Source organism: Impatiens glandulifera, chromosome 1 (genome assembly GCF_907164915.1).
Source record: "Impatiens glandulifera chromosome 1, dImpGla2.1, whole genome shotgun sequence".
In the NCBI taxonomy this organism is placed as follows: domain Eukaryota; kingdom Viridiplantae; phylum Streptophyta; class Magnoliopsida; order Ericales; family Balsaminaceae; genus Impatiens; species Impatiens glandulifera.
In genome coordinates, this window is record NC_061862.1 from 85,389,533 (window position 1) to 85,414,334 (window position 24,802).

Here is a 24,802-nt window from a genome sequence, read left to right on the forward strand (position 1 = left end):
GGAATTCTTGCCATTGCCAAACTCATTCTTTGTCACCTTCTTTAGCCGGAAAAATATGTTTTATTTTCTAGGGTATATATAAATGTAATATTACAGATTAGTTTATGCAAAGAGGAGTTATTTTTATTGAGAATTAAAGATGATATATGAAACTTTAAAGAAATACTTCATCTATAAAATATCTTGGAGGTTGTTTGGGTTTATTTGGAATTATTCAAATGTTATAATCATAATCTTGTTTAAATTAATAAACTAAACTATCAAATTTTTAGGTCTAAAATAAGTTTTTTCCTTACAAGGCCATTTTAAATTTAAATGAGGTATGTAATTTAAATGTGGGTAGGCTTATTTCATAGAGTAGTTATATGTTTAATTAAGTTTAAGTTTATGCATATAATTTTAATCTCAGATAGTTGAAGTGAAAAAAGTTTTCTTAGGAGGGTTTGATTCCTATTAATAAGTTAAAAAGTGTAAGACTATGACTTTGTGATGGTGCTAAATTAAAAATAAATAAATTATTGTTTATACAACTTGGGTCTTAGTTGTCTAATATTGAATTTTATAGTGAATGATATTCCATGTGGATATTACAAAACATATATATGCAGCTGGCAAATTGGAATTCTCTAAGTCCACATCAAATACTTTGTGAGGAAATAAAAAAATGTCTAGTCCATAGTTTCATGATTGATGATAGCTAGTAGCAATTATTTAACCAAAATTAAGTATTAATATAAATGATGCCCTTTTCTTTCTTCCAAATGGTATGCACACTAGTGTATCTATTATTTTATTTATGTATTTATATCCAAGTCTACCAAAACTAAATTTAGTAAGAAAAATGTTATTTATATTTTTATAGAAATAAGTTTGGAAAAGTGTTTTTTTTTTCTTTCAATTTTTACATTAATATTAAGGTTTATGTACATCAAAGGATTAAATTACTATCATTTATAAATTTCATTGACAAACCCACAAGATAACATAAATGGTACATTTTATCACAAAAATTTGATATAGACAAATTACATGGAAGGGATATAATTTGGAACATCCAATTATGATTTGAGGCTTAAATTTAGGTCGTTTTCTAACTTTGAATTGTGTCATATAGGACTCGAATATTAATAAGTTGGTACGATTGGTTTTTTTTATTCATATCCTATACCGTACCGAAATTTTTGGTATATAAACTTTTTACTCAATCTCGGTAAGATACGAGTAACATACCAATTTTATATCGAATATTTGCAGTAAAGTATCGATTTTATATCGATATATCATTAATATCGAAAAATATTTATTTTTTAATAAAAAAAAAGTGTGAATAACAAACCAGTAACAAAATTAAAAAAGAAAATAAATACTTTAAGAGTTGTGTATTCAATCATCTTAGAGAATGAAATGAAACTATTTTATAGAATAAATAAATAAATTGAGAGTTGAGCATAAAATTTGTTAAAAAAAATAACCGTGTTAAGATTAGAGAAAGAAGATAAATATCTTTGAGAGTTCAATAAATTTGTTTATTGAATTTGTTAAGATGCATAAATCTAATTTTGGAAAATAATAATCAAGACTTAGTTATTTATAATTTAATTATTATAATAATATATAAATATTATTTCGGGAAATTTTAAAAAAACTCATGCTAATATCGTAGCGATAATTTTAGTATCGATATAATACTTTACCGAATTTGTCTGTATACCAAAAAAAATTGATATTTTGCATTACTGTATTTTTGATATACCGAAATATCGATAGTTTTCTCATCCCTAGGCTCGAGCTAACAGAGTTTTAGCTATTTGAGGTTTTTCTTAGATGGACAAAACATTGTTCTTCTTATTTTATTGTATCATTTTTGTTCTTCTAATTAGTTTGTAAATGAAATAAGATTTATAAACGTTTTGGACGTATTTTTTTTAAATTGTGCATTTTTTTTTTTGAGATCTACACATTCTAATTTATCGAAAGGTGTTTAAGTGATAAAAAATGTATGTTATGGGGAAATATTTGAAAAAAAATACAAAGATAGATAAATTTGATATTTTTTTTTCAAATAAAATTTCGGATGACATAACTTTATGTATATTATATCAATTTGGACGTACTTATATATTATATTTAACATTTATTTGAGATATATGTATTTCAAATTGCCGAATACGATTTGAATATCTTATAAATGTGTACTTTGGAGAAATAATTGATGAAGACAAGAAGGCCACAATGTGGCATCGGAGGCTCGGTTACATCAGTGAAAAGAGTTTATAGATTCTCAGTGACAATAATATATTAGGCTTAGATAGAGTCAAGGGTCTAAACTTTTACGACCATTGCGTGTTAGGCAAGCAACACCAACATAAATTTAAGACCGGGGTTCACAAGTCCAAGGACGTGTTGGAGTATGTCCATTCAGACATATGGGGTCCTAAGAAATCATCTACGCATGGAGGTAAATCGTACTTCTTATAAATTGTAGATGATTATTCTCGTAAAGTATGACTTTATCTTCTTAAACACAAAAGTAATGCATTTGAGGAGTTCAAAGCATACAGACTTTGGTTGAGAATCTAACAAATAGAAAGTTAAAGACATTGAGAACATATAATGGGTTAGAGTTTTGTAACGAAGTATTTGATAGTCACTGTCATGAGCTAGGGATTCTAAGGCATAGAATAGTTCGATCCACACCCCAATAAAATGGAGTTGTTGAGCGCATGAATCGATCTTTGATGGATAAGTCTTGGTGCATGTTTTTTAGGGCATGTTTGTCAAAGTCTTTATGGGGTGAAGTTGTAATGACAACAACATATTTGGTTAATCGATGTCCATCGACAACAATTGAGTTTAGAGGGAAGAGTATACTTGAAGCTGATTATCTTCTACTATATGTAGATGATATGCTACTAATTAGTAAAGAAGCTTCGAGTGTGAAGAAGTTGAAGACTGTTCTAAGTTCTGAGTTCAATATGAATGACTTAGGCAAAGTTGTTAAAATTACTGGGATAAGGATTAACAGAGACATGAAGAATGGTGTAATGAATCTTAGCCAATATGGCTATCTCGAGAAGGTGATTGACAAGTTTGAAATTCAAGGAGCCAAGCTAGCAAAGTTATCAATCACGAATCAATATCTGATGTCGTCTGTGAACTCGAAAAAAATTAGGTCATATCAGACTTACATGGAAAATGTTTTGTATTCAAGTGTAGTTGGGTCTATGGTGTACTCAATGGTCTGTATCAGGCCAGACTTGGCACATGAGATTAGTGTATTGAACAGGTTTATGGCGAGTCCAGGCCGTGAACATTGGCTCGCAATGAAGTGGTTACTAAGATACATAGCCTCAACTACTAATGTGGGGATATGTTACAAGAAAAGAAGTGGTGCAGAGGTTAATGTAATTGGTTACGTGGACTCAAACTATATAGGAGATAAAGACTCAAAGAAAATCAACCTAGGATTTCTATTTTTTGGTAAATGGTAACTATATTAGTTAAAAAAAAAGTCAGTTACAATCTGTAGTGGCTTTATCAACAACAGAAGCCGAATATATCGCAACGACTGAAGTTGTAAAATAAACAATGTGGATTCAGGGTCTGCTGCAAGAATTAAAGGTATTCAAAGAACCTACAATGTTCACAAATAACCAAATTGCACTACACTTGTGCAAGAATTTCGTGTTCCATAACAGAACAAAACACGTGGATATCAAATACCATTTTATTCGAGAGAAGATAGCACAAGGGGTGGTTTCAATCAACAAGGTTATAACAAAAAATAACACAGCTGATGTTGGAACCAATGTACTACCTCTAAGTAAATTCAGACATTGTTTGAATTTGCTTAGAGTTCAAGTGACGTAGTGCAATGAAGACTTCGAACAATGAAGTGATGAACATGTTCGATTTCACTAGAATAAGAGAACGACCCTTCAACCCAAGGTGGAGATTGTTGATATTGAGTTGATGGGTCAGACTCAATTAAATGAAGTGTACAAGGCTTAAGTTTGTTAAGTTTGTTAGGACAAGTTGTTTATATATAGATAAATAATTCACACAAGAAAGTTAGAGATTTTATATATGTGTGAGTGTTATATATAAAGAACAATTGTGTAATTAAAACGTTTGATTGTGATAGTGAAATCGAGTTTCTAACAGAGCTCAACGGAAACGTAGACTATTTTTGGGTCGAACTCTAATATCAAATCTTATGTTGTTTTACTCTTTGTGATTTTTTGTTGTTATAGTTCTCAGTTTTTTGATCGATTAGGGGAAATTCCCTACTGTTATTTTTTTACAAATATAATAAATTAATTAAAAAAATACTATATTTAAGTAAGAAGATGGACGAGTTCATTCATTTATAAAAAAACCTTAAAGGACTAAAATTATGATACTTCGAGTTATATAAGATATAATTTAAAGTTCGAACTCCATCTAAAAAACGACTCAAGTTTAAACCTCAAATTGAGCCTAACTTCAAATCAAATTAAACAATACATATTATAAACTTTATTTTTATAGTGTTTTTGTTGTTATATTACAGTTTTGATTATTTGTGTGTAATATTATTGTTGTTGATGTTTAGTATGATTATTAATTTGTTTATTTTAAAGTATTTTATGTGGTAAGAGTATTGATGTCTAAAAAATCAAATGTCACATTTTCAATTCTCACTCAGAACTAAAGAACTAGTGAGGTTAATTATAATCTGTTCCACAAATTTTTTATCCGAATTGTCCCACCGTTTATGATGGATTTTTTTTGATTAATCGGCGTTTCAGACACCAATAAACACAATTAAATATATATTTTTTTTCATATTTTATAAAAATTTATTTTTTTTATAATAATATTAATTTTTAATATATTATAATTTATATTTAATAAAAATAAGTTTAGATTGAATTTGATGTTTTGGTGGGTATTGTTGAACAATTCCCAAATTAACCTTATTTTTCGTTTAACTTCTCAAATTAATCTATTTTGTTCATTCATTCTCAAATTAATCTATTTTGTTTATTCATTCTCAAATTAACATATTTTATTATTTAAACTCAATTTACTTTTATTTTTTTTACTTTTTTAATTTATTTATATTTAAACTTATTATTAAATATATATATATATATATATATATGAATTATTATTTTTATTAAAATATTAAAATTATTATTTTTATAAATTTGATTAATTATATTTTTGATATATATTTAAATTATTACTTTTATAAATTTGATTATTTATATTTTAATATATATTTACTTTTAAATATTATTTTATATAATATTTTATTTTTATTTTAAAAAGTTTAATCTAATATTATATAAATGATAATATTTTAAATATAATGACAAAAACATTATATAAAAAATACAATCGTTCAAATTATCACCAAATAAAATGAAAAATAAGAGATTAAACATTCGAGAAATAATAATAAAAACATAAGTCAAATATGTTTATCAACAAACAAACCTCACATAAAATATAGTGTTAACGATTTCAGATATACTCAAGAAAATCAATATTGGACGTTCTCAATAGTACATGATTTAAAGAAATATGATAATTTTATTCCAATGAAATTTTTAGAAGGAAGAAAAAAACTAAAGAAGTCAAAGTTAGTGTATTCAAATTGAGATAAATAGCTCACGAAAACCATAATTTGTGGAATGTGTGGCCAAGAATGTTATACATAACGTTAAAGATGTATTTGAGTAAATTATCAATAATTTAGAGAATGATGATTGTAATTATTTTTATAAATTATTATATATAATTATGGTTAAAATATTTTAAATATATTAGTATTTATTAATTATTTACGAGGATGATAAAGTGAATATTTATTATATTATATAAATAATAATTGAAATGTAAATATATATATTAAAATTATAATTATAAATTTATAAAAATAATAATTTAAAATATATATATCAAAATATATACATTAAAATATAAATAATCTAATTTATAAAAATAATAATTTAAATATATATATTTAATAAAAAATTAAAATATAAAAACTGAGTTTGAAGAGTAAAATAGGTTAGTTTGAGAATTAATTCGTTCTTTTGTTGTATTTGTTTTTTTATTTTTAGATAATTTAAGACAAAACATGTCATTTGTTTTTATTGATTTTAACAATTTATTTTCCTTTTTTCGCAAAAGTTAAAAGGATTAATAAATTGTTCGCCTTTTAAATATATATATATATATATATATTATATAAAAATATCATTTTATATAATTTTATTAAAATAATAATAATATTTTTTTAAGAATATAATATAACGGTAGGTGGTAGGTGTCTAGTTGGGATTCTCAAAACCAGACGGTTAAAAATAGTAAAAGAAAATTAAGTATAACGAAACAAAGAACCATAATCTTACCTCATTTTTGTCCACTCATTCTTACCTATATTGATTTAATTTGAAAGAAGGTAATATTTCTGGTCAAACTAACTTTCTACCTTTACAAATAAAAATAAAAAAAGTATTATCATTTTAATAAATTAATATTCAATAAAAAAATAAGAACAATATTAATTAAACAAGAATAAAAATGCAAATAAATGTACTCTAATAATAAGAATAGAAAACAAATAAATGTGGTCAAAGAACATGAATTTAAGTGCAATTGGACAAGAATCAACATGCTTTTATTAATAATTGAATGAGATCTTAATCTTTTAAATTGTCTTTTTTTTTTCTATCCTATTATCAGTGAATCATCTACATTAGTTTAAAAAAATAAATATTCATTTAAATTAAAATTCTAAAATCTATCAATTTTAAGATTAATAGTCTCTTCCTGATAAGTGAATAAACTTTCTTTTTAATATTTTATTTTTAAAAAATAATTTAGTTAACAAAGTTATAAAAAAAAATGTGTAGAAAAAAGAATAAAAAAAAAAGGAGAAATTTTTTTATTTCTCTCTCTTTTAAATTAAAAATAAAATAAAATTATGAATTGAACTTTATAAATATAAAAAATAAAAAATAAAAAAAAATACACGGTCTCTCTTTCTTTCTTTCTCACTTTTAAGTTAAAGTTCAAAGTTATCATAACTTTTTATAATATTTTATTAAATGCATAACTTTTATTGGTTAGAATATTAATATTTTATTAGGAAATAAAAAAAAGTTTTAAAAAAGTGAAAACACAGTTCATAGTCAACACTTCACACATGTAGTCTCTCTTTCTTTCTTTCTTTCTTCTTCTTCTTCAAATTTAAAATCGATTCATCTAGAGAGAGAAAGCTACAATTGTAGCATTTCTCCTCTCAATCTTCTCTCTCTACAATCCAGATCCAAGAGGAGGATCAACAATGGAGGAAGCATCATCAATCTGGTCTACGGTGACCCAATTCCTCCCACACATTTTCTCTCTATTTGCCGTACTCCTCGTCCTCGAGCAGATCTCGTACCTCAAGAAGAAACGCTCACTTCCAGGGCCGGCGCTGGTGATTCCATTTCTGGGTAACGCTATATCTCTTGTAAGAGAACCAACCAAATTCTGGGAAGTCCAAGCAGCCATGGCCAAGACCTCCAGTCTTGGTATCTCCGCGAATTATCTAATTGGTAAGTTCATCGTTTTCATCCGCGACTCTGACCTTTCACACAAGATCTTCGCCAATGTACGTCCAGATGCGTTCCACCTTGTCGGACATCCGTTCGGGAAGAAGCTATTTGGGGAACACAATCTCATTTACATGTTTGGGCAAGAACATAAAGATCTCCGTGGACGTATTGCTCCTAATTTCACCCCAAAAGCCCTAGCTACTTACACTTCGATTCAACAGAATATCATTCACAAACATATTCGGCGTTGGCTTGAAGAAGATTATTCCAAATCAGGGTCGTCGTCAACGGGATCTCCAATCAGCCTCCGGTTTCTCGTTCGCGACATGAATCTTGAGACATCCCAGACTGTCTTTGTCGGTCCTTACTTAAAGCCGGAATTGAAGGAGAGGTTTGATAAGGACTATAATCTCTTCAATGTAGGTGTAATGGCGTTGCCAATTGATCTTCCTGGATTTGCTTTCCAGGAAGCTAGGATTGGAGTTAAACGGCTAGTCGAAACCCTAGCTCTTTGTGCAGAGGAAAGTAAGGAGATGATGAGGAAAGGGAATGAACCGATATGTTTAATGGACTACTGGATGCAGGAAACTGTTAGAGAGATTGACGAGGCAAAGGCATCTGGGTCTCCCCCGCCTGCAAACAGTAGCAGCCTCGAGATCGGAGGTTACATTTTCGATTTCCTCTTCGCGGCACAAGACGCTTCAACCTCGTCGTTGCTCTGGGCTGTGACCCTCTTGGACTCACACCCAGATGTCCTTGCAAAGGTTCGGCGTGAAGTGGCCTCGATTTGGTCGCCGGAGACCGACGGACCTATAACCTCGGAGAAACTCCGGGAAATGAAATACACAGAGGCGGTGGCGCGTGAGGTTGTGAGAATCAAGGCGCCGGCAACGCTGGTTCCTCACATAGCAGGTGAAGATTTCAAGCTTACAGAAAACTACACTATCCCAAAAGGCGCCATCGTTTTCCCATCTGTGTACGAGTCATCTTTCCAGGGATTCATAGAAGCGGAGAAGTTCGATCCGGAGAGGTTCATGGAGGAGAGACAGGAGGACAGAATCTACAAGAAGAACTTCCTAGTTTTTGGAGCAGGAGCTCATCAGTGCGTGGGGCAGAGATACGCTATCAGACATTTGGTTCTGTTCATCGCTATGTTCACTTCGATGGTTGATTTCAAGAGACACCTGACAGATGGGTGTGATGAAATTGTATATGTTCCGACCATTTGCCCAAAAGATGATTGCAAAGTTAGCCTATCCAAGAGAAAGGTGCATATCTGATCTGAACCCACCTTTTTTTACTTCTTGTTGTTGTCAAATCTATCCCCTTTACTATATCTTCTTCTACTACTACTACTTCTTGTTCTTGGGTACTGCATGGATTGGATTTGGGGCGGCTATAATTTATGTTTTTGATCGTTTTGGGTGGCAATTAGGAGGAGGATTAGCTTAGAGAGAAGGATGGTGGTAGGTAGCAATTGATAAAAATTTGAAAATTGTTGGTTTTTTGTTATTTGTGATTCTTTGTTGTGAGATGATGATTGTTGAGTGAGGAATATTAGTAGTAATAGTATATTCATTTGTATGATGATCAAAATCAAGTTGAGGAGTGAATATGGGATATTGGCTTGTTTATTTATTTATGCTTAAATTGTTTTTGTTATCAACATGGAAATGAATCATTCATTCATAAGTTGATAGACAAATTGTAGACTAAGGCTAAGAAGGTATTAACTATAAAGAGAATAAAAAAATGGTAACTTTGAAAAAATGGTCTTTGTTTTGTTGGTATGTATAAGTTGGGTTAGTTTAAAGAATGGTTAGTCTAAAGAATGGTCCCAAGACAGGAACAATTGGCAATGTTTTTTCTTAATTAAGATAACGACACCTTTTATTCTCGTACTAGGGTTTTTTAAATAAACCCTTAAGCAAATGGTTATTTAAATGATAAGTGGATTATGAAAATGAGAGGGAGATGATATTTAATTATGTTGGAATTATATAAAAAAAAAAGAAAAATGTTTGGGAGCACGACATTAGTGGAGGTCACTTTGAGTATAACAGCTAGGTCACTTTCGTATAACAGCGAGGTCACTTTCGCTGTACGAGTCGCTCTCTCAAAGTTGTGCTCCCTATCATTCCTCAAAAAAAAGTTCAACTAATTGTAGAAGATTTTAATTTATTTAAAAAATATACAAAATATTAAGTAAGGTGATTAATGAGAAAATGGATGCAAAACATGTTTCACCCTAAAATTATAATTTAAGTTTAAAAAGTTATTTGAATAGTCATGAAATTATTTAAATAATCTAAATGATATAGATTTTAAAAAAGTGAATTTTTTAAAATAAAATACACTTAGTGATATGATATTAATAGATTAAAGATGAAGTGATACTAATATACTATAATGAAGTGGTTTGTTTCTGGGTATTGTTAGTATATTTTTCTCACTTAGGCTTAGAGGATGGTTCTCCTTTCTCGCGTAAAAGCGAAGTGATCAGAATTTGAACACACCGTGTTTTACTGGGAAGGATCTAACCATGGGAACGAATCTACAAAGCTATCACCTTCTTTGGCCAGATCTTCCAATCTTTTCACAATTACAGTTCACTGCGTCCTTTACTAAAGAAAGTAAAGGGACTTGAAAGCAATGTTTTGGAGTTTTCGCCCCAACCTAAGTTAGGAGGCACTGAAGTGATATCACCCCAACCTAAGTTAGGAGGCACTGAAGTGATATCATTATCGACAATGTTTAGAAATCAAAATATGGACTGTTTTATAAATGTGTGTAATAATTTATATATAATTGTTTTGATTGATAAATAAAATGATGATATCTGATTTTTTTTTTCAAATTATTTGAAAAATACCAACCCAACAAGAGTCAAGGCTTTGTGAGGCTCCTTCCAATTTTGTTTCCTTCATTTTAGTAAATATAAATTAGTACTGAAAAAAGCACAATAATGTATTTTGTTCTTATTACAATAATGTATTTATTCAAAGATAATGAACAAGTTAACTAAGAAACTTTTAGTGCTGCTTGATTGAGCCAAACAATTGATGGAATGGCTTGTTAGGAGCATCGGTTCGAGCAACAATCTCGACAACCTTATAAGAAGATTCAGGAAGAATCAACGCCTCAACAGCAACTTCAGCAACCTGATCCCTAGATATACTGCCCGTAAAAAGAGTATCCTCGGGTTCCATAACTATGTTCCCAACTGGTGGGTCGTTCTTCAATCCACCCGGCCTAACAATCGTGTAATTGATACCAGACTTCCTTATATACTTCTCGGCTTGAAGCTTAGCCACCAATGTTAATCCAAATACATTCAGAAATATGTAAGCTGGATTCAACACTTGACCCATTGCAGCTCCATTGACTAATATAGAACTTATAAGAATGAATCTCTTTATACCCTGTTTACCACATGCATCTACCAAGTTTACTGTCCCAAAATTGTCAACCTAAAGATTAAAAAAAGTATGATCATATATATCATTTGAAAGATCAAATTAAACTATCTAATTAACTAACTAATAACTAACCCTCCATGGAGCTGACAAATCGAAGGAAGGGCGAAAACCAGTTGCGCATATGACAGCATCTGAATCATTACCAATTGCTTCAGCTAACTTTGTTGATCCATCTGTTACATCCGCTTTCACCTGATTACATAGATTTATAATTAAGAACAGACTAACTACAGAGTGTGATTGTACTAGTGAAGATATTATTACTGACGAATTCAATGAAATCGGATTGAGGAAATGTGGTTTTGGCTTTTTCAATGTTGCGAACGCCGGCTTTGACGTTGAAACCCTTTGCCAGGAGCTGCTGTACTATTCGCTTTCCGGTCTCTCCGGTCGCACCTGCAACGAAGATTTTCTTCTTTTCGGATCCAGTGGATTGAGCCTGGTCGCTAATTTGGCTCTATAAACAAACACAGATATTTTAGATAATTGAGAAACCAAAGGAGGGTAAATGAGGATTGAAGAAGAGAAAGTACCATTTTTGTTGTAGCTTTGATGATGGTGAAAGAAGGGTTGTGGCGAGGATAGAGAGAGGTCGTGGTGGTTCTAAGAAGAAGCAGGGGAGAAGCCATGGCTATGGCGGTGCTTCTCTGGACATATAGCTACTGCTCGTTGGGTTCTTCAACGCCACAAGTTTATTTCTTTATTATTATTAAATCAGAATTATTTATAGAAATATAATTTTTAAATATAAAAATATATATTCCATAAAAGCGGTTATATCGATAAATTTGACGAAATGACCCTAAAAAGTTGAGTAGATATGCTTGTGACCGCGCATAATTTTAAACGCGTTGTTGATCACTTTATATTTTTTTAACAAAATTGTCCCTGTCGAGAAACGCAACCGTCGGTTGCGTCTCGCAACCGGATGTCATGTGAAAAGTCAATAATCGGATTGCCGGTTGCGTCTTGCGGTTGCGTCTCGCGAATGTCGGTTGCGTCTCGTGAATGTATCTCGCGAATGCCGGTTGCGTCTCGCGAATCCATCTCGCGATTGCCGGTTGCGTCTCACGAATGCCGGTTGCTTCTCGCAACCGGGGTGCGTCTCGCGATTATGGACTTTTCACATGGTATCCGACGGTTGCGTCTCACGACATTGACAATTTCATCATAAAAATATAAAGTGATCACCAACACATTTAAAATTATGTGCTGATCACCGGCTCATGAAGGTCATCTCATCAAATTTCCTGTAATATATATCTTATGTTTTTTTATTTATCATAGGAATTTGACATGAATTTTTTTTATTATTTACTTAATCTCATTTTAATTCATAATTTTTTTTTTCAAGTTAAAACAATTAGGTGTTGTTAAATATTTTAAACTACAATGAAAAATATAAATTAAATAAGAAATTCGTTAAATGAGGTTAAATATACTTAGAATTAAGCCTTGTTTGGTATAGATTTTTAAAAAATTCATACAAAATCAAATATCACTTCACCCATCACATCATTCAAATCATTAACCAAAATACTAAAACATCCTGTATTTTAAATTATTATTTTTTATTTTATTTATATATATATATCAATACCCTTAAGTCTTTTTATAAAAAATAATTATTACCTCCTCAAAATCATCACCAATCATTATTTTTTTCTCGCTCTAAATTTTTAAAATAATCCCAAACTGAACCAAATATTTGAAGACAAATCACATCAACTAAACAATACCCCATCATATCAAACAAATTATAAAAACAAGACACCTTTTAACATGTAAATATTTTTGGACACATGTAAATGAAATTATATATTGTTTTTGACCTAATGATATCAATTTTAAAACTTACTATCTATTTTTATTCCAAATTATGTTAAGAAAAATGATTGGATTAAATGATTACTTAATCAATATAATTTTGAAAAAAAACAATAATATAATTGAACTTAATTGTGAGAGTACAATATTAAAAATATATGATATATGAAACAAACAATCATGTAAAGCTAGCTTAAATTAAACAAATTGTCACTTAGTAAAAGATAATAAAAATGTAGTAGTTATAGTTGTTCTTGAGTTCCATCATAAGATAAAGACTGCAATTAATTAATAGTAGTGTTTTAAGTAAGTTTAGCCTAGAACAACATAATAATAATAATAATTCAAACAAACACACAAACATTGTAGAGTGGCCTTCTGTCCTGCCTTGTCTTGTTTCTGTCTCTCACAGTATGTAAACTATATCCTCATGGATCATAATTTTGCTCTCCCCCAGTTTCTGCATGCAACCACATTTAGTTATTCATTCATTCATTCACTCAATAATTTCTTCAAAATCTTCCAAACATTTACCTGTAACAGAAGCATGACCTCGTCCCTCGAGTAGGGAAGAATTGATGATTTGCTGTTCACTGCTGTCTCAAGATCTGCAATCGATATCCTTTCTAAATGCTTTTCGCGAACATGCTGTCCAAATATATTGTTAAATGCTTCTTCTCTGCAACAACAACAACAACAACACCAAGACAATATGCTTTTATAAGAAATGAATGAAGATACAAGAAACAATCAATGACAAGATTCTTGTTTCACCTTTCAGAGGACACAGTAGTAACACCAGATTGATCAGCAACACCAGCACCAGCAGGCTCATCTATATCCATTGCTTCTTCCGTTGTTCTAAATATACATAAAAGAATCAAGATTTAACATCTCTTTTTTAAAGAATAATATTATTGCAGGACAACAACTTACCTTCCTCTAGTAGCTCTGCTTCGACTAGATCTATTATTATTATTCTCATTCCCACCATCTGCATCATCATCATCCATGTTATCAGCTTTACGTTTCTTCTCCACTTCCCTCTCCCTCTCCCTTTCATTTTCTCGATCTTCCATTTCAGTCAACTCTTTGTGATATATTGCAAAGTTTAGAATTTTAAGAGCTGCCTCCACATCAGACTTCAGAACCTGTCTGCTTAGCTTCAGTTTCGCATGAGCAGTAGACAGACGAATTATTGTCTCTAAGGTTCTAGCTGTTATTGGAAGAGTTCCTCCACCATTCTAATAAACAAACCAAACAGATACAACAACAAAGTGTTATTTAGTTTAGACAAGATACTTGACTAATAATAGATAGATAGAAACTAATTAACCTTTGCATCTGCACTCCCATTTCTGAGTTCTGCATAGGCAGTAGCAATATTCTCAGATGCCTCGTCAGTAAGCTCTGGTAGAATTCTGTGCTTTGCGTAATGAATATACTTCTTCAGGAACTTTATAGTAAGGGTATCTCGCTTTCTACTTCTATCTGTCTTTTTCCCATGCAGCATCCTATTGTACTTCACATACACAGCTGATCCGCTTTCACCTTCTTCCTCTCTTCCATATCTTGAGCTCCCATCAACTGTTGATCCACCTGTTGTTATCGTCGAGCAACTTATGTATTATAAACATTTTCATATACCAAATCACAAAAAGTAAAAAAGAAAAAGTGTTCCACTTACCATCTGCAGCAGAACGATACCTATGCATACGTAACACATGCTCTGAAATTTTGCGGTCAATATCAGGATCCATTTGGTCCAGTACAATAAATAGCAAATCAAAACGAGAAAGCAGCGAGTCCGGAAGCCCAATATTTTTAGTAGGTGTAATGGAACGATCGTACTGCATAAACAAAACAAAAAAGAGTCAAACAGCTGTGTCAAAGATACAGCATTACAGTTCAACTTAGAGAGCAACCTGTTTGTCAAATCAGACAAGGGATGAACCATGATTTAGAGATAGATAGATGGCTTACGGTTCCATAAATAGGATTGGCAGCTGCAACCACACTACATCGAGCATTAAGAGAAGCATGTATGCCAGCTTTGGCAATAGTTACAGTCTGTTGTTCCATGACTTCATGTATAGCAACACGATCTTGATCACTCATCTTGTCAAACTCGTCAATACAAACAACTCCCCTGTCAGCAAGAACCATGGCACCAGCTTCTAGCCTTCTTTCTCCTATTAAAACAGAACATAAATAGATAAGTGCACCATCTAATACTAAAATCACTAAATGGTGAAAGATAGAAAGATTGACAACCTGTTTCTTGATCAGATGTAACTGCCGCTGTTAAACCAACACCAGAAGAGCCCCGACCAGTGGTTGATATGGACAAAGGAGCTATATTCATAATTGCTCTTAATAGTTGAGACTTGGCAACAGAAGGATCACCAACCATCATCATGTTTATGTCACTGAAGAAGAAGAAGAATAAAGTTGGATAAGCATAAACAAAGACTTGGGTTTTTGCAAATAAACAGATTTTTTATTTTGAGGTATATTTGTCTAAGATAACCAATATATCAAGCAAGCTCCAAGATTCCCTGCTAATACTATAGATTATAAGTCTGAAGATAAATCTAATATGGAAACAAAAACAATAACTGACCCTCTTAAATGTGTCCCGTTTTTCAAGTTCTTCTCTGCTCCTCCAAGCATAAGCAAAATTACTGCTTTCTTGATCCACAAATGCCCATGTATGGATGGGGCCAGCGAATTAGCCAGCAATTCAAAAGTATCATCTCTTTCAGATACCTTCTTTATGTTAGTAATATCTTCAGCAGTGTATATTGGAGCATTTGCCTCTTTGTTGAGCAGCGACACATTGTTAGCAATGAGAACAGTTCTGCATGCAAGATACAATAATCATCACATTATAGGGGATGACAATGACATTAATGTCACAATGCAGCAGCAAGGAAAACAAACCTGAACACTCCTTTTACACTGCCTTTACTTGCACCAGGGAGAGCTTTATATATTCCAACAATTGCCACTCTATCTCCTGGCTTACATGAGTCCACTAGATCATCCTCCACAATCACATCAACCGTCCTTGGCAGCTGCCCAGGAGCTGAATTTTCTGGAACTTCTTGCATTGACAAAGTTTGATGGTCTTTGTATTGGCACATACCATATTCCGTCACCAGCAAATTCCCATTATCATCCTGCAAGATTAAACTCATTAGGATCAGAAAGTTCCTTCTCATCCAAAACAATTACCAAAAGTATATATATATACATACCCGGGTTGGATACACGGAACCAGTTGGCAAACCCATATTGGATGAGATATCCCTGTATTCACGACTAGTAAATTGTTCGGTGGCAGGGCAAAAATGAACACTTTTTACAACCTTTGGCCTCACAAGAGAACCTGAAATTTATAAACAATTTTGGTTAGACACAAACATTAATATAGAGTGTAACAGTACAGCTATAAATTACTTATAAGTGATGAAAACTGTCAAAGTAAAGAGGTAAGGGGAACATTTCAAGTGTGGACAGTAGTGTATACTATGACTTGCATAACCTAATTTGGCTCATTATTCTTATGATCTGATGCACATTAAATTAAAAAAGGGTCAGCTTGTTGTATATGCATGTCCCAGGACTCAAATAACAAAAATTATAATATCCATGAAGACACTTTCAATCTATTTGTTGCATTTATGAACATTCTTGCTCTAGATCATCAAGATACCATTTAACCAAATTATAAAACCTAAATCAGTTAACATATACCAATCTACCAGTGCTAATTTTGGAGCAAATATAAGTTGAAGAACAAAAGAAAATTTCAGTGTTTAGAAGGATCAGCTGCTTTTTCAGTTTGAAGAGAAACTTGGAAACTGAAGGCCGCTTGTGAATGGAAAGTGAAATTAGTAGTGACTGCACAACACCTAGAGCTTGCTCAGTAAAATATATGATCTTTTTAATTGGAAAAAATCATTTGCTTTGCACACTTATTCACACTTCTAATAATCTAAATTATAACCATCATTTGAGCTGCTCTATTGGAATTGTATGTCTATAAATTATCTAGCACAAAATAAAATCAAAAGTTTATTAAGGGGAAATGATACATTTCGTGATAATGCCCTCAACGCAAACCATGGAGCCGATGAAACTGGATAGGAGATCCCTTGGTGTGACCCTCCGCGATACAAAAGGTCCTTCGAACCCCACAAGCAGTTGTTCGCCTTCTTTCAAGTATTTAGCATCGATGGTACGAGAAAATTCTGTAATAGCATCGCTCAAAGCTTGCATATATTCAACGGGATTTTGAAGCAGTCTGAATAACCCAAAAAGTTAAAAAAAAAGTTAAAAACTACTTAACGATAAAGAAATGAAATAAGCATGAAAATACGCTGACCTTCGAGCCAAATCAGGCTCTTTATTGTGACTGTATAGATGAGAGATGTTGACGATGATGCGGCGGCGTTTGTGATGCATCATGTTAGTGATCTCGTGTCTGTAAATGTCTCTGAATTCCTGTAACATTTTTGAAGAGCCGCGAATCAGAAGAAAGAAGAGACAGATTTAAACCAAAAAAAAACATGGATTATAATTAGATTCGCGTACTTCTTCATCAAAGAAGTTGAGGAATGTTCTCTTGTGCGTTGCCTTTAGCTCCTCGCTGACGTCCATTTCTTCTTCTTCTTCTTCTACTTCAAATGCCTCCTACAAGCGCTTCGAACAGTTCCTGTATGGATTCTAGAGAGAGAAAGATAATGAAATCAACAGTCACAGAAATACGAAGTGAAAGAGAACTCGGTTTTTTCAGGAACTAGGGCATGGATTTTGGCGGGAGGATATGAGATCTATTCTTCAATTTTAGCGGGAAAATTGTATGGGGTTATGATGAGGACGCGGCGTCGTGCTACGATCTGCTAATTCGCATTGTTGTTTATTTTAATGGACTGGGCTTTTGATCATAATCCAGCCCATTTACAATCCTATCCGGCCTACTCTAACATAAACAATTATTAAAAAAATATAAAATACATAATTTTAAGCATATGTAAATTAGTAAAATGATAGAAGTTTACTGTATTAATTATATTTTAATTAAATATAAAAATAAAAATAAATAAAACATTAAAAGAAGAAAGTTATAGTTACAAAATAAATTACATTTATTTATTAGTTAAATCAAAAATAAATAAATATAAATTCACCTTATTTCTGTAAAATAATAAATAAAATCACCTCACAAATAAAATAGACATAATAAACTGCTCTACCAAGTCATTGGACAATATTAAAACCCTGTAACAAATCATCTTTGCAAATAATAACTCTATATTTATAACTCACATAAATTGACCTAAATATTAAATAATTATGATTTATTTTATCGCAACATGAGTCCAGGCCTAAGTCACGCTCAAAACTCATTTTGTTTAGCATAACTCTAACGATCTCTACATTGACACATATCTAGTATGTCAAATTAAAATTTAATAGATAACGGTCTCCATTTCTTATAAAAGCTCCTATGAGATTTGTTAGAGATATAATGATCTAGATGAATTTGACCGTAGATAGGATCTCTATGATCAGAAGTATCTTTGTGCCTCTTTACAGGGAGACTGATGTGATTGTTTTTTCGTCACATCAGTCTTCTCTATGAGAGGGCACATAGACCATTTTAGTCACAGAGAATCCTATCTAGTTTGATTGGAGTCTGGACCTAGCCTTGCGGTGCGATAAAATAAATCACAAATGTTTGATATTTGGGTCAACTAGGCTCAATTATGTTATTTATAAATATATGGTATTAGTTATGATTTATTATACACAGAATACTTGTCATTATTATTCTCTTTCTATCCAATTTTAATTTTCTCTTGACAATATAGTGAAAATTTGTCTTTTTTTCCGTGATTTCTCATTTTTGGTTTCCAATAAATCTGGTGATATTTACGTGTTTTCATTTTTAATACTCACATTTTTTTATCTTGATTAGTCTAACATCTATATCTTTTATTTAACAATTGATATGAGAGCTTTGAACTTTTTGCTTATTAGACTATATATATTATTGAAGATATCAAGTAATAAATACGATATTTATTTTATTAGTTCGCAACACTAGATTTTTTTAATGGTAGGTAAGGATGCAAGTTTTAGTCGCTCAGATTGATTTGAGCGAAACTTTATTAGGGTTTAATAAAATGCTCAGTTTGTGAAAAGTAAAAAAGAAAAAATTGCAAGGATATGTATCATATACATCTCCATCTATCGAATAATATTTTACAAAGTGTTTTGAAAAAAATGAGAGTTGTTGGTTTAGAGCATCTCCAACGGGCACGTAAATCCCATTATGCGTGCCCTTTTTCACTCCAACCGGACACCATTCGCAAACTCAAAATGTGTTTGGACGTCTCTCTCCTCCAGCCAACGCATGTTTGCATTGGCACTATTCATTCCCACATTTTGGCCATTTTTTCAAAATGGCCCTCAATCTATTTTTTTTAGTTCTTTTATATATAGCTTTATATATCTATAATCAAAATTAAGCTTTAAACTTTTTTTTCTTTTTAAGATAAAAGTTATAAGATTTTTAAATGTATAGTTAAATCATTAAATTATATTATATTTAAAATTTTATCTAATTTATTTATATTTTATAATTTATTTTATAGTTACGAATAAACATATAAATTTATTGTTTTTATTAATAATGTTTGTTTTTTTAAATGTATTATTTAATTATTTTTGTTATGTATGAATTATTGATATATAATTAATTTTATTAAATGAATAAGAAAAGATTGAGGTTAAGTATGTGAAGTTGATAAATATATAAATAATATTAATAAGGTTAAAAAGTTAGTGTAAAAAAGGAATATTTTAAGAATATTCTTTTGGGTTTGAAAATGGGTTTTTGGGTTGGAGATGAATTACTGTTTGATGTGACGTTTACTGCATTTTAGGTTTGAGAATGCGTTTGTGGGTTGGAAATGGTCTTATGACTGGAGTTAAAAAGTTATGTATACCAAAAAGTCTTACTAGAAAGATGCAATTGAAACAATAATTATATTTTCATTGCATGCTATAAGATACTCCTTTACAAGAGTATTTAACGGCATTTAAAGAAAATTATTGGTAATTTGGAGGTCTTGGAAGTCAAGTATGATGATGAAGATTTTGTTTGATTCTACTGTGTCTGTTACCTCCGCATATATCATGTTTCATGATACTTTATTTAGTCGTGATATTGTCACAACTCATAACGTTTATGATGCATTATTCTCTAAAGAGAAAAAATGAAACATCTTGTTAGTTATTATGATGGTCCGACAAAGTGCTTTATTGTTGAAGGGAAAATGTTTCAAAATGTTATCAAACAAATAGATCAACTTCAAGAAAATCTTAAAAGATTTTTAATTATTGCAAAAAAAAAAAAAGGAGGCCACATAAAATTTGAGTGTTAAAACTACAAAATAAATTTAAGAAATAGGATAATGGTATTCTGACTAAAAAATAAACAAAAAAATTCAGTGAAACCAGAATCCTAAATCGAAGACAGTGAACATCTTGATTAATATTGGTTTCGCCGAAATTTTCTACATACTTTTTAGTTAGAATATCATCATTTTTCTTAACTTTATTGTGTAGCTTTCAACACTCTTATTTTATGTGACCTCCTTTTTCGTAATAATTGTAAGTCTTCCGATGTTTTTTTCTTGAATTTAATTTATTTGTCTAATAATCTTTTGAAACTCTTTATTGGGTTCTCCCTTCAAAATAAGGCCATCTACTAGTCTATTAGAATGACTAGCAAGATGTTTCGTCTTCTTATTAAAAATAATGCACCATAAACATCATTAGTTGTGACAATATCACAAAACGTGATATACGATAGGGCAACAAACACAATAGAATCAAACTAAATCTTCATCATCATATTTGACTTCCAATGCCTCCAAATTAGCAATAGTTCTCTTAAATGTCGATAAATGATTTTGTAAAGACGTACTTTTTAGCATACAATGAAAATATAATATTGTTTCAGATCCAATTTACTAGTAAGACTTTTCGTAATACATAACCCAACATCATGTGTCTCCTTCGTAACATCCTATAGAATATTATTCGACAAATTAAGATGTAAATGAGACATAACTTTGCGCGATCCTCCTTTATTTCTCTTTTACTCTCCACGAATTAAGCATTTTGTAAAATTCTAATAAAGTTTCGTCCAAATCCATCTTAACAAGTAGAGCTCGCATCTTTACCTTCTATAAAGAAAATCTAATGTTGTAATCTATTAAAAAAAATTACTGTACTTTATACTTAACATTTTCGTAAACAAATATAGTCTCATAATAAAAAAAAAAGTGCATTAATGCTCTTAGCCTCGGTTTGTTAAGTAGTATAGCACTATAGATATACAGTAGACTCTCGATAAAATAATATTCTATAAAATTATAACTTCGATAAAGTAATAAATTTTTACAGTCTCAACTCAGGCCAAATAACTAAAGTAATAATTTTGATAAATTTATTAAGTAATATAATTTTTTGGCGCATATAGGTCCCAACCGATATATAAATTAATAATATACTATTTTTTTTTAAATAATTTAGAGTGCCTTAATGAAATATGAGTTCATAATTGTCTGCTTTGTATGAAAATTTATATCCATTTGAATCGCATCCCTCACTTTTGCAAAGATTTATGAAGTTGTGGAGTGCTTCTATCATATTATAGGAGAAAATCACTAAGTTTTATTGCTGCTCTAATTGCTTCTTTATGAGAAATAGATTCCAAACACGACTATCATCCTCATTGTCATCATCTTGATTGTTTTCTCTAAGACCTTCAATGATTTCTTCATCAGTTAAAATCTCGGTCGTATCGTTTTCACCCGGATAATCCAAGAGTTGATCCACATTTATTGTGTTACGATATTGTAGCTCCTTTATTCTTGACCCTAATTCCCTGATGCCTTCTTCTTCTAAAAGTTGTGAAACCACATTTTTTACCGAACGAAGTTTGCAATGTTGAAAGCAATTTGCAATTATGGTATTCTTAACATTGTTCATCCAAGCTAAGATAACAATGTTGATTGCATCTAGAACATTGATCTTCTCTGGATTTGTTTCTCCAGCCTCAAAACCCTCTAAAGTATAACGATAAAATATGCGACAATAATGCATCTTAAATTCTCTTATAATTCCTGCATCACATGGCTGAATTTTTGAAGTTGTATTAGGTGGTAAGAAGAACAATTCAACATTTTGTAACCCTTGAATTACCTTTGGATGGGAAGGACAATTGTCATTAATCAATAAAACTTTTCGTCCATCCATCTTTTTGTCGAACCATCGAGCATTTCTTCAAACAATACTCCAGTCATCCACGCTCGTTTATTGGCATGATATTGGCAATTTAAACTTTGTAAATTAACATTTTTGAAGCAACGTGGTTTTGCAAACTTACCGATGATCCATAATGACATTTTCTCTGACCCATTTTCATTGCAACAAATGGCTATTGTCATTATTTCGTTATCCTTTTTACTTCCCTCAAGTTGTTTTGTAGCCAATGAATGATCAACTTGTAATAAATAAAAACAATCTAGTTTCATCCATGTTGAAAAAACATCTTTCATGACAAACAACCCTAGTTTCTCTTTTATTGTTGGTAAGTTGCTATCTACATCTCCCATATTGACAGACCCGCTTTCGCTAAAACACCTAAAGGACTTGATACCATGTCGTGATTTAAACCTCTCCACCCAACCAAGATAGTAATCAAACTCTGGACCATTATCACCATACAATATTTTCATCTTGAATTAACTCTCATAATATATTTACCTGCTTTTGATGTTGAAGAATCAATTAATACAAAGCCTTTTCTAGATTTGAAAACTTTGCGAATTTGTGTCGTTTGGCATCAGGTTTCCTCAAATCAGCCGAGAGATATTTCGATGACCGCTTAATTGTATTCGATATTGTCGCTTGACTAATCTAAATGTTAAATTTTTCAGAAACTCATCTTTGTAACTCTTTTTAAGACGAAGCTGAATTCTCGTTTTTATACTCGCACAATATTTTACACATTTCACATGTCATGGTTATATGCTTCACCCTTTTGAGATGGAAAGCTGTTAGAGATTAATACAACAAAAAAGAAGAGAGTAGTATAAAATTGATTAGAGAAAAAGGAAGATAGAAGAGTAGTAGAAGATTGTGTATTGTATGTATGTACTTAAAAATGAATATTTTAAGATGAAAATTATCTCACAACATATGATATTACACCGTTTACAGTACATATTAAATGACTTTGAGAATAAAAAATATTTTACAATTAATTCTATTTTAACAACTATATAGAATTTGAATTTGAAATTCAACCATAATAAATAAAATTATATTTTATTATTATACCTGTAAAATAATAAATTATTACTTTATCGATTAAATAAATTCGATTAAATAATATTTTAATAATATAATATTTTTTTTTAGCTTCCCAACATTGTTATTATGAGTAAAATTGATTAAGGGTTTGATTTTATACTTCTATGACTACACTAACTTAAACGGTATAAATTTATACAGTTTAAAGTGTAAAATTATAACTCAATTCACCTATTACAAAACTTTTAATAAATTTTATTCCATTATTACCCCCATATTTTTTTAATTATACTTATATTTCTCTTCTTATCCTTTCTATTCTTTGCTTCATATTTTTTTTATATTTTCTTTTCAATAAAAATAATATTATTTTATTTATAAATTGTGTTATATAATGGTGATAGTATTAATTATTTATATAATTATAAAAGTTACATAAATAATTATATATAAAAATAATATAAATCATACAATAATAATATTTTTAAAAATATATTTATATGATAATTATATATTAGTTTTTATTATTTTCAAAATAATTAATAATATAAACTAATCTAAAAAATATATTAATTTTAATATAATTAATAATACAAACTATATCTTAAAAAATATATATTAATTTTAATATAATTAATAATACAAATTATTAATAATTGAAATCAGTGTTCTAAACGGCGGTAGGCGGTGGCGGTGCGGTGAGTGACTGCCTACTGCCTCGGGTGTCGGGTGTTAGGCGGTTGAATATAAATATAAATAAATTTAAATATAATAAAAATATTCTATAATTATCATTTTACTAAAAAAAAATCAAATTAATATTCTCTAACATAGTAGTACTTAACAAAAAATAAGTATGTAAACATAATTAATCATCTAAATCATCAATGTATGCATCATCAGTTACATTCATAATTCTCTTATCATCAGACTCAAAATCAACATTTTCTTCATATTCCTCATCTGATGTATCTAAACAAGTATATTGCACATAGATTCAAATAATGTAATAAGCTAATATATTGAAGAAGAGATAGACAAGCTGAAGAAGAGGTACGTAGATGATCGAAGAAGATGTAGATGATCATGCGAGGTGAGGATAATGAGATGAGAAACAGAAAAGAAGAAGATAAATGAATTGGAATGTAAAGAGTCGTCTCAAAATTTAAATAAATAGTCGGAGATAAAAAGTTTTTTTTATTAAATTTATATATATTAATATTAGTAATTAATTAATTAAAAATAATAAATAATTAAATAATTTGACCGCGGAACGGTGTTGGCCTAGCGGCGGCCGCCATTTAGGACACTGATTAAAATATTTTATATAAATAAGGGTAAAATAGTCTTTTACACTTTTTTATATCACCAACCAAACAAAAATAATAATAAAATTTATATAATTTATACTTATTTTATATTCTCAATCAAACACTAATAACTTATACCGTTTATATTTTTTAATACCTCTTTACAATTTATCCTCATTTTAACTTATATGTA

At 30.4% G+C, this 24,802-nt stretch overlaps 3 protein-coding genes and 1 pseudogene across 3 annotated transcripts; 1 reads left to right on the forward strand and 3 right to left on the reverse strand.

Annotated features, from left to right (window-relative positions):
- The first annotated feature begins 7,231 nt into the window (after window positions 1–7,231).
- Window positions 7,232–9,233, forward strand: LOC124919149 (cytochrome P450 710A11-like). The gene has a single exon (XM_047459315.1). It carries the CDS (start codon window positions 7,343–7,345, stop codon window positions 8,873–8,875), a length of 1,533 nt encoding a protein of 510 aa, XP_047315271.1. The 5' UTR covers window positions 7,232–7,342; the 3' UTR covers window positions 8,876–9,233.
- A 1,268-nt stretch (window positions 9,234–10,501) lies between these two features.
- LOC124919151 (uncharacterized protein At2g34460, chloroplastic) lies at window positions 10,502–11,769 on the reverse strand. Its single transcript, XM_047459318.1, has 4 exons — window positions 11,608–11,769; window positions 11,343–11,531; window positions 11,147–11,266; window positions 10,502–11,065 (listed from the first exon to the last, which is right to left on the reverse strand). The coding sequence occupies exons 1-4, from the start codon at window positions 11,701–11,703 to the stop codon at window positions 10,628–10,630; spliced, it is 843 nt and encodes a 280-aa protein (XP_047315274.1). The 5' UTR covers window positions 11,704–11,769; the 3' UTR covers window positions 10,502–10,627.
- A 1,315-nt stretch (window positions 11,770–13,084) lies between these two features.
- Window positions 13,085–17,682, reverse strand: LOC124919150 (DNA replication licensing factor MCM3 homolog 2). Its single transcript, XM_047459317.1, has 14 exons — window positions 17,501–17,682; window positions 17,292–17,410; window positions 17,002–17,210; window positions 16,162–16,292; window positions 15,845–16,083; window positions 15,525–15,761; window positions 15,176–15,330; window positions 14,885–15,093; window positions 14,589–14,751; window positions 14,238–14,500; window positions 13,838–14,145; window positions 13,676–13,762; window positions 13,436–13,580; window positions 13,085–13,361 (listed from the first exon to the last, which is right to left on the reverse strand). The coding sequence occupies exons 1-14, from the start codon at window positions 17,564–17,566 to the stop codon at window positions 13,308–13,310; spliced, it is 2,385 nt and encodes a 794-aa protein (XP_047315273.1). The 5' UTR covers window positions 17,567–17,682; the 3' UTR covers window positions 13,085–13,307.
- A 3,828-nt stretch (window positions 17,683–21,510) lies between these two features.
- LOC124934967 lies at window positions 21,511–22,722 on the reverse strand (annotated as a pseudogene).
- Window positions 22,723–24,802: the final 2,080 nt, after the last annotated feature.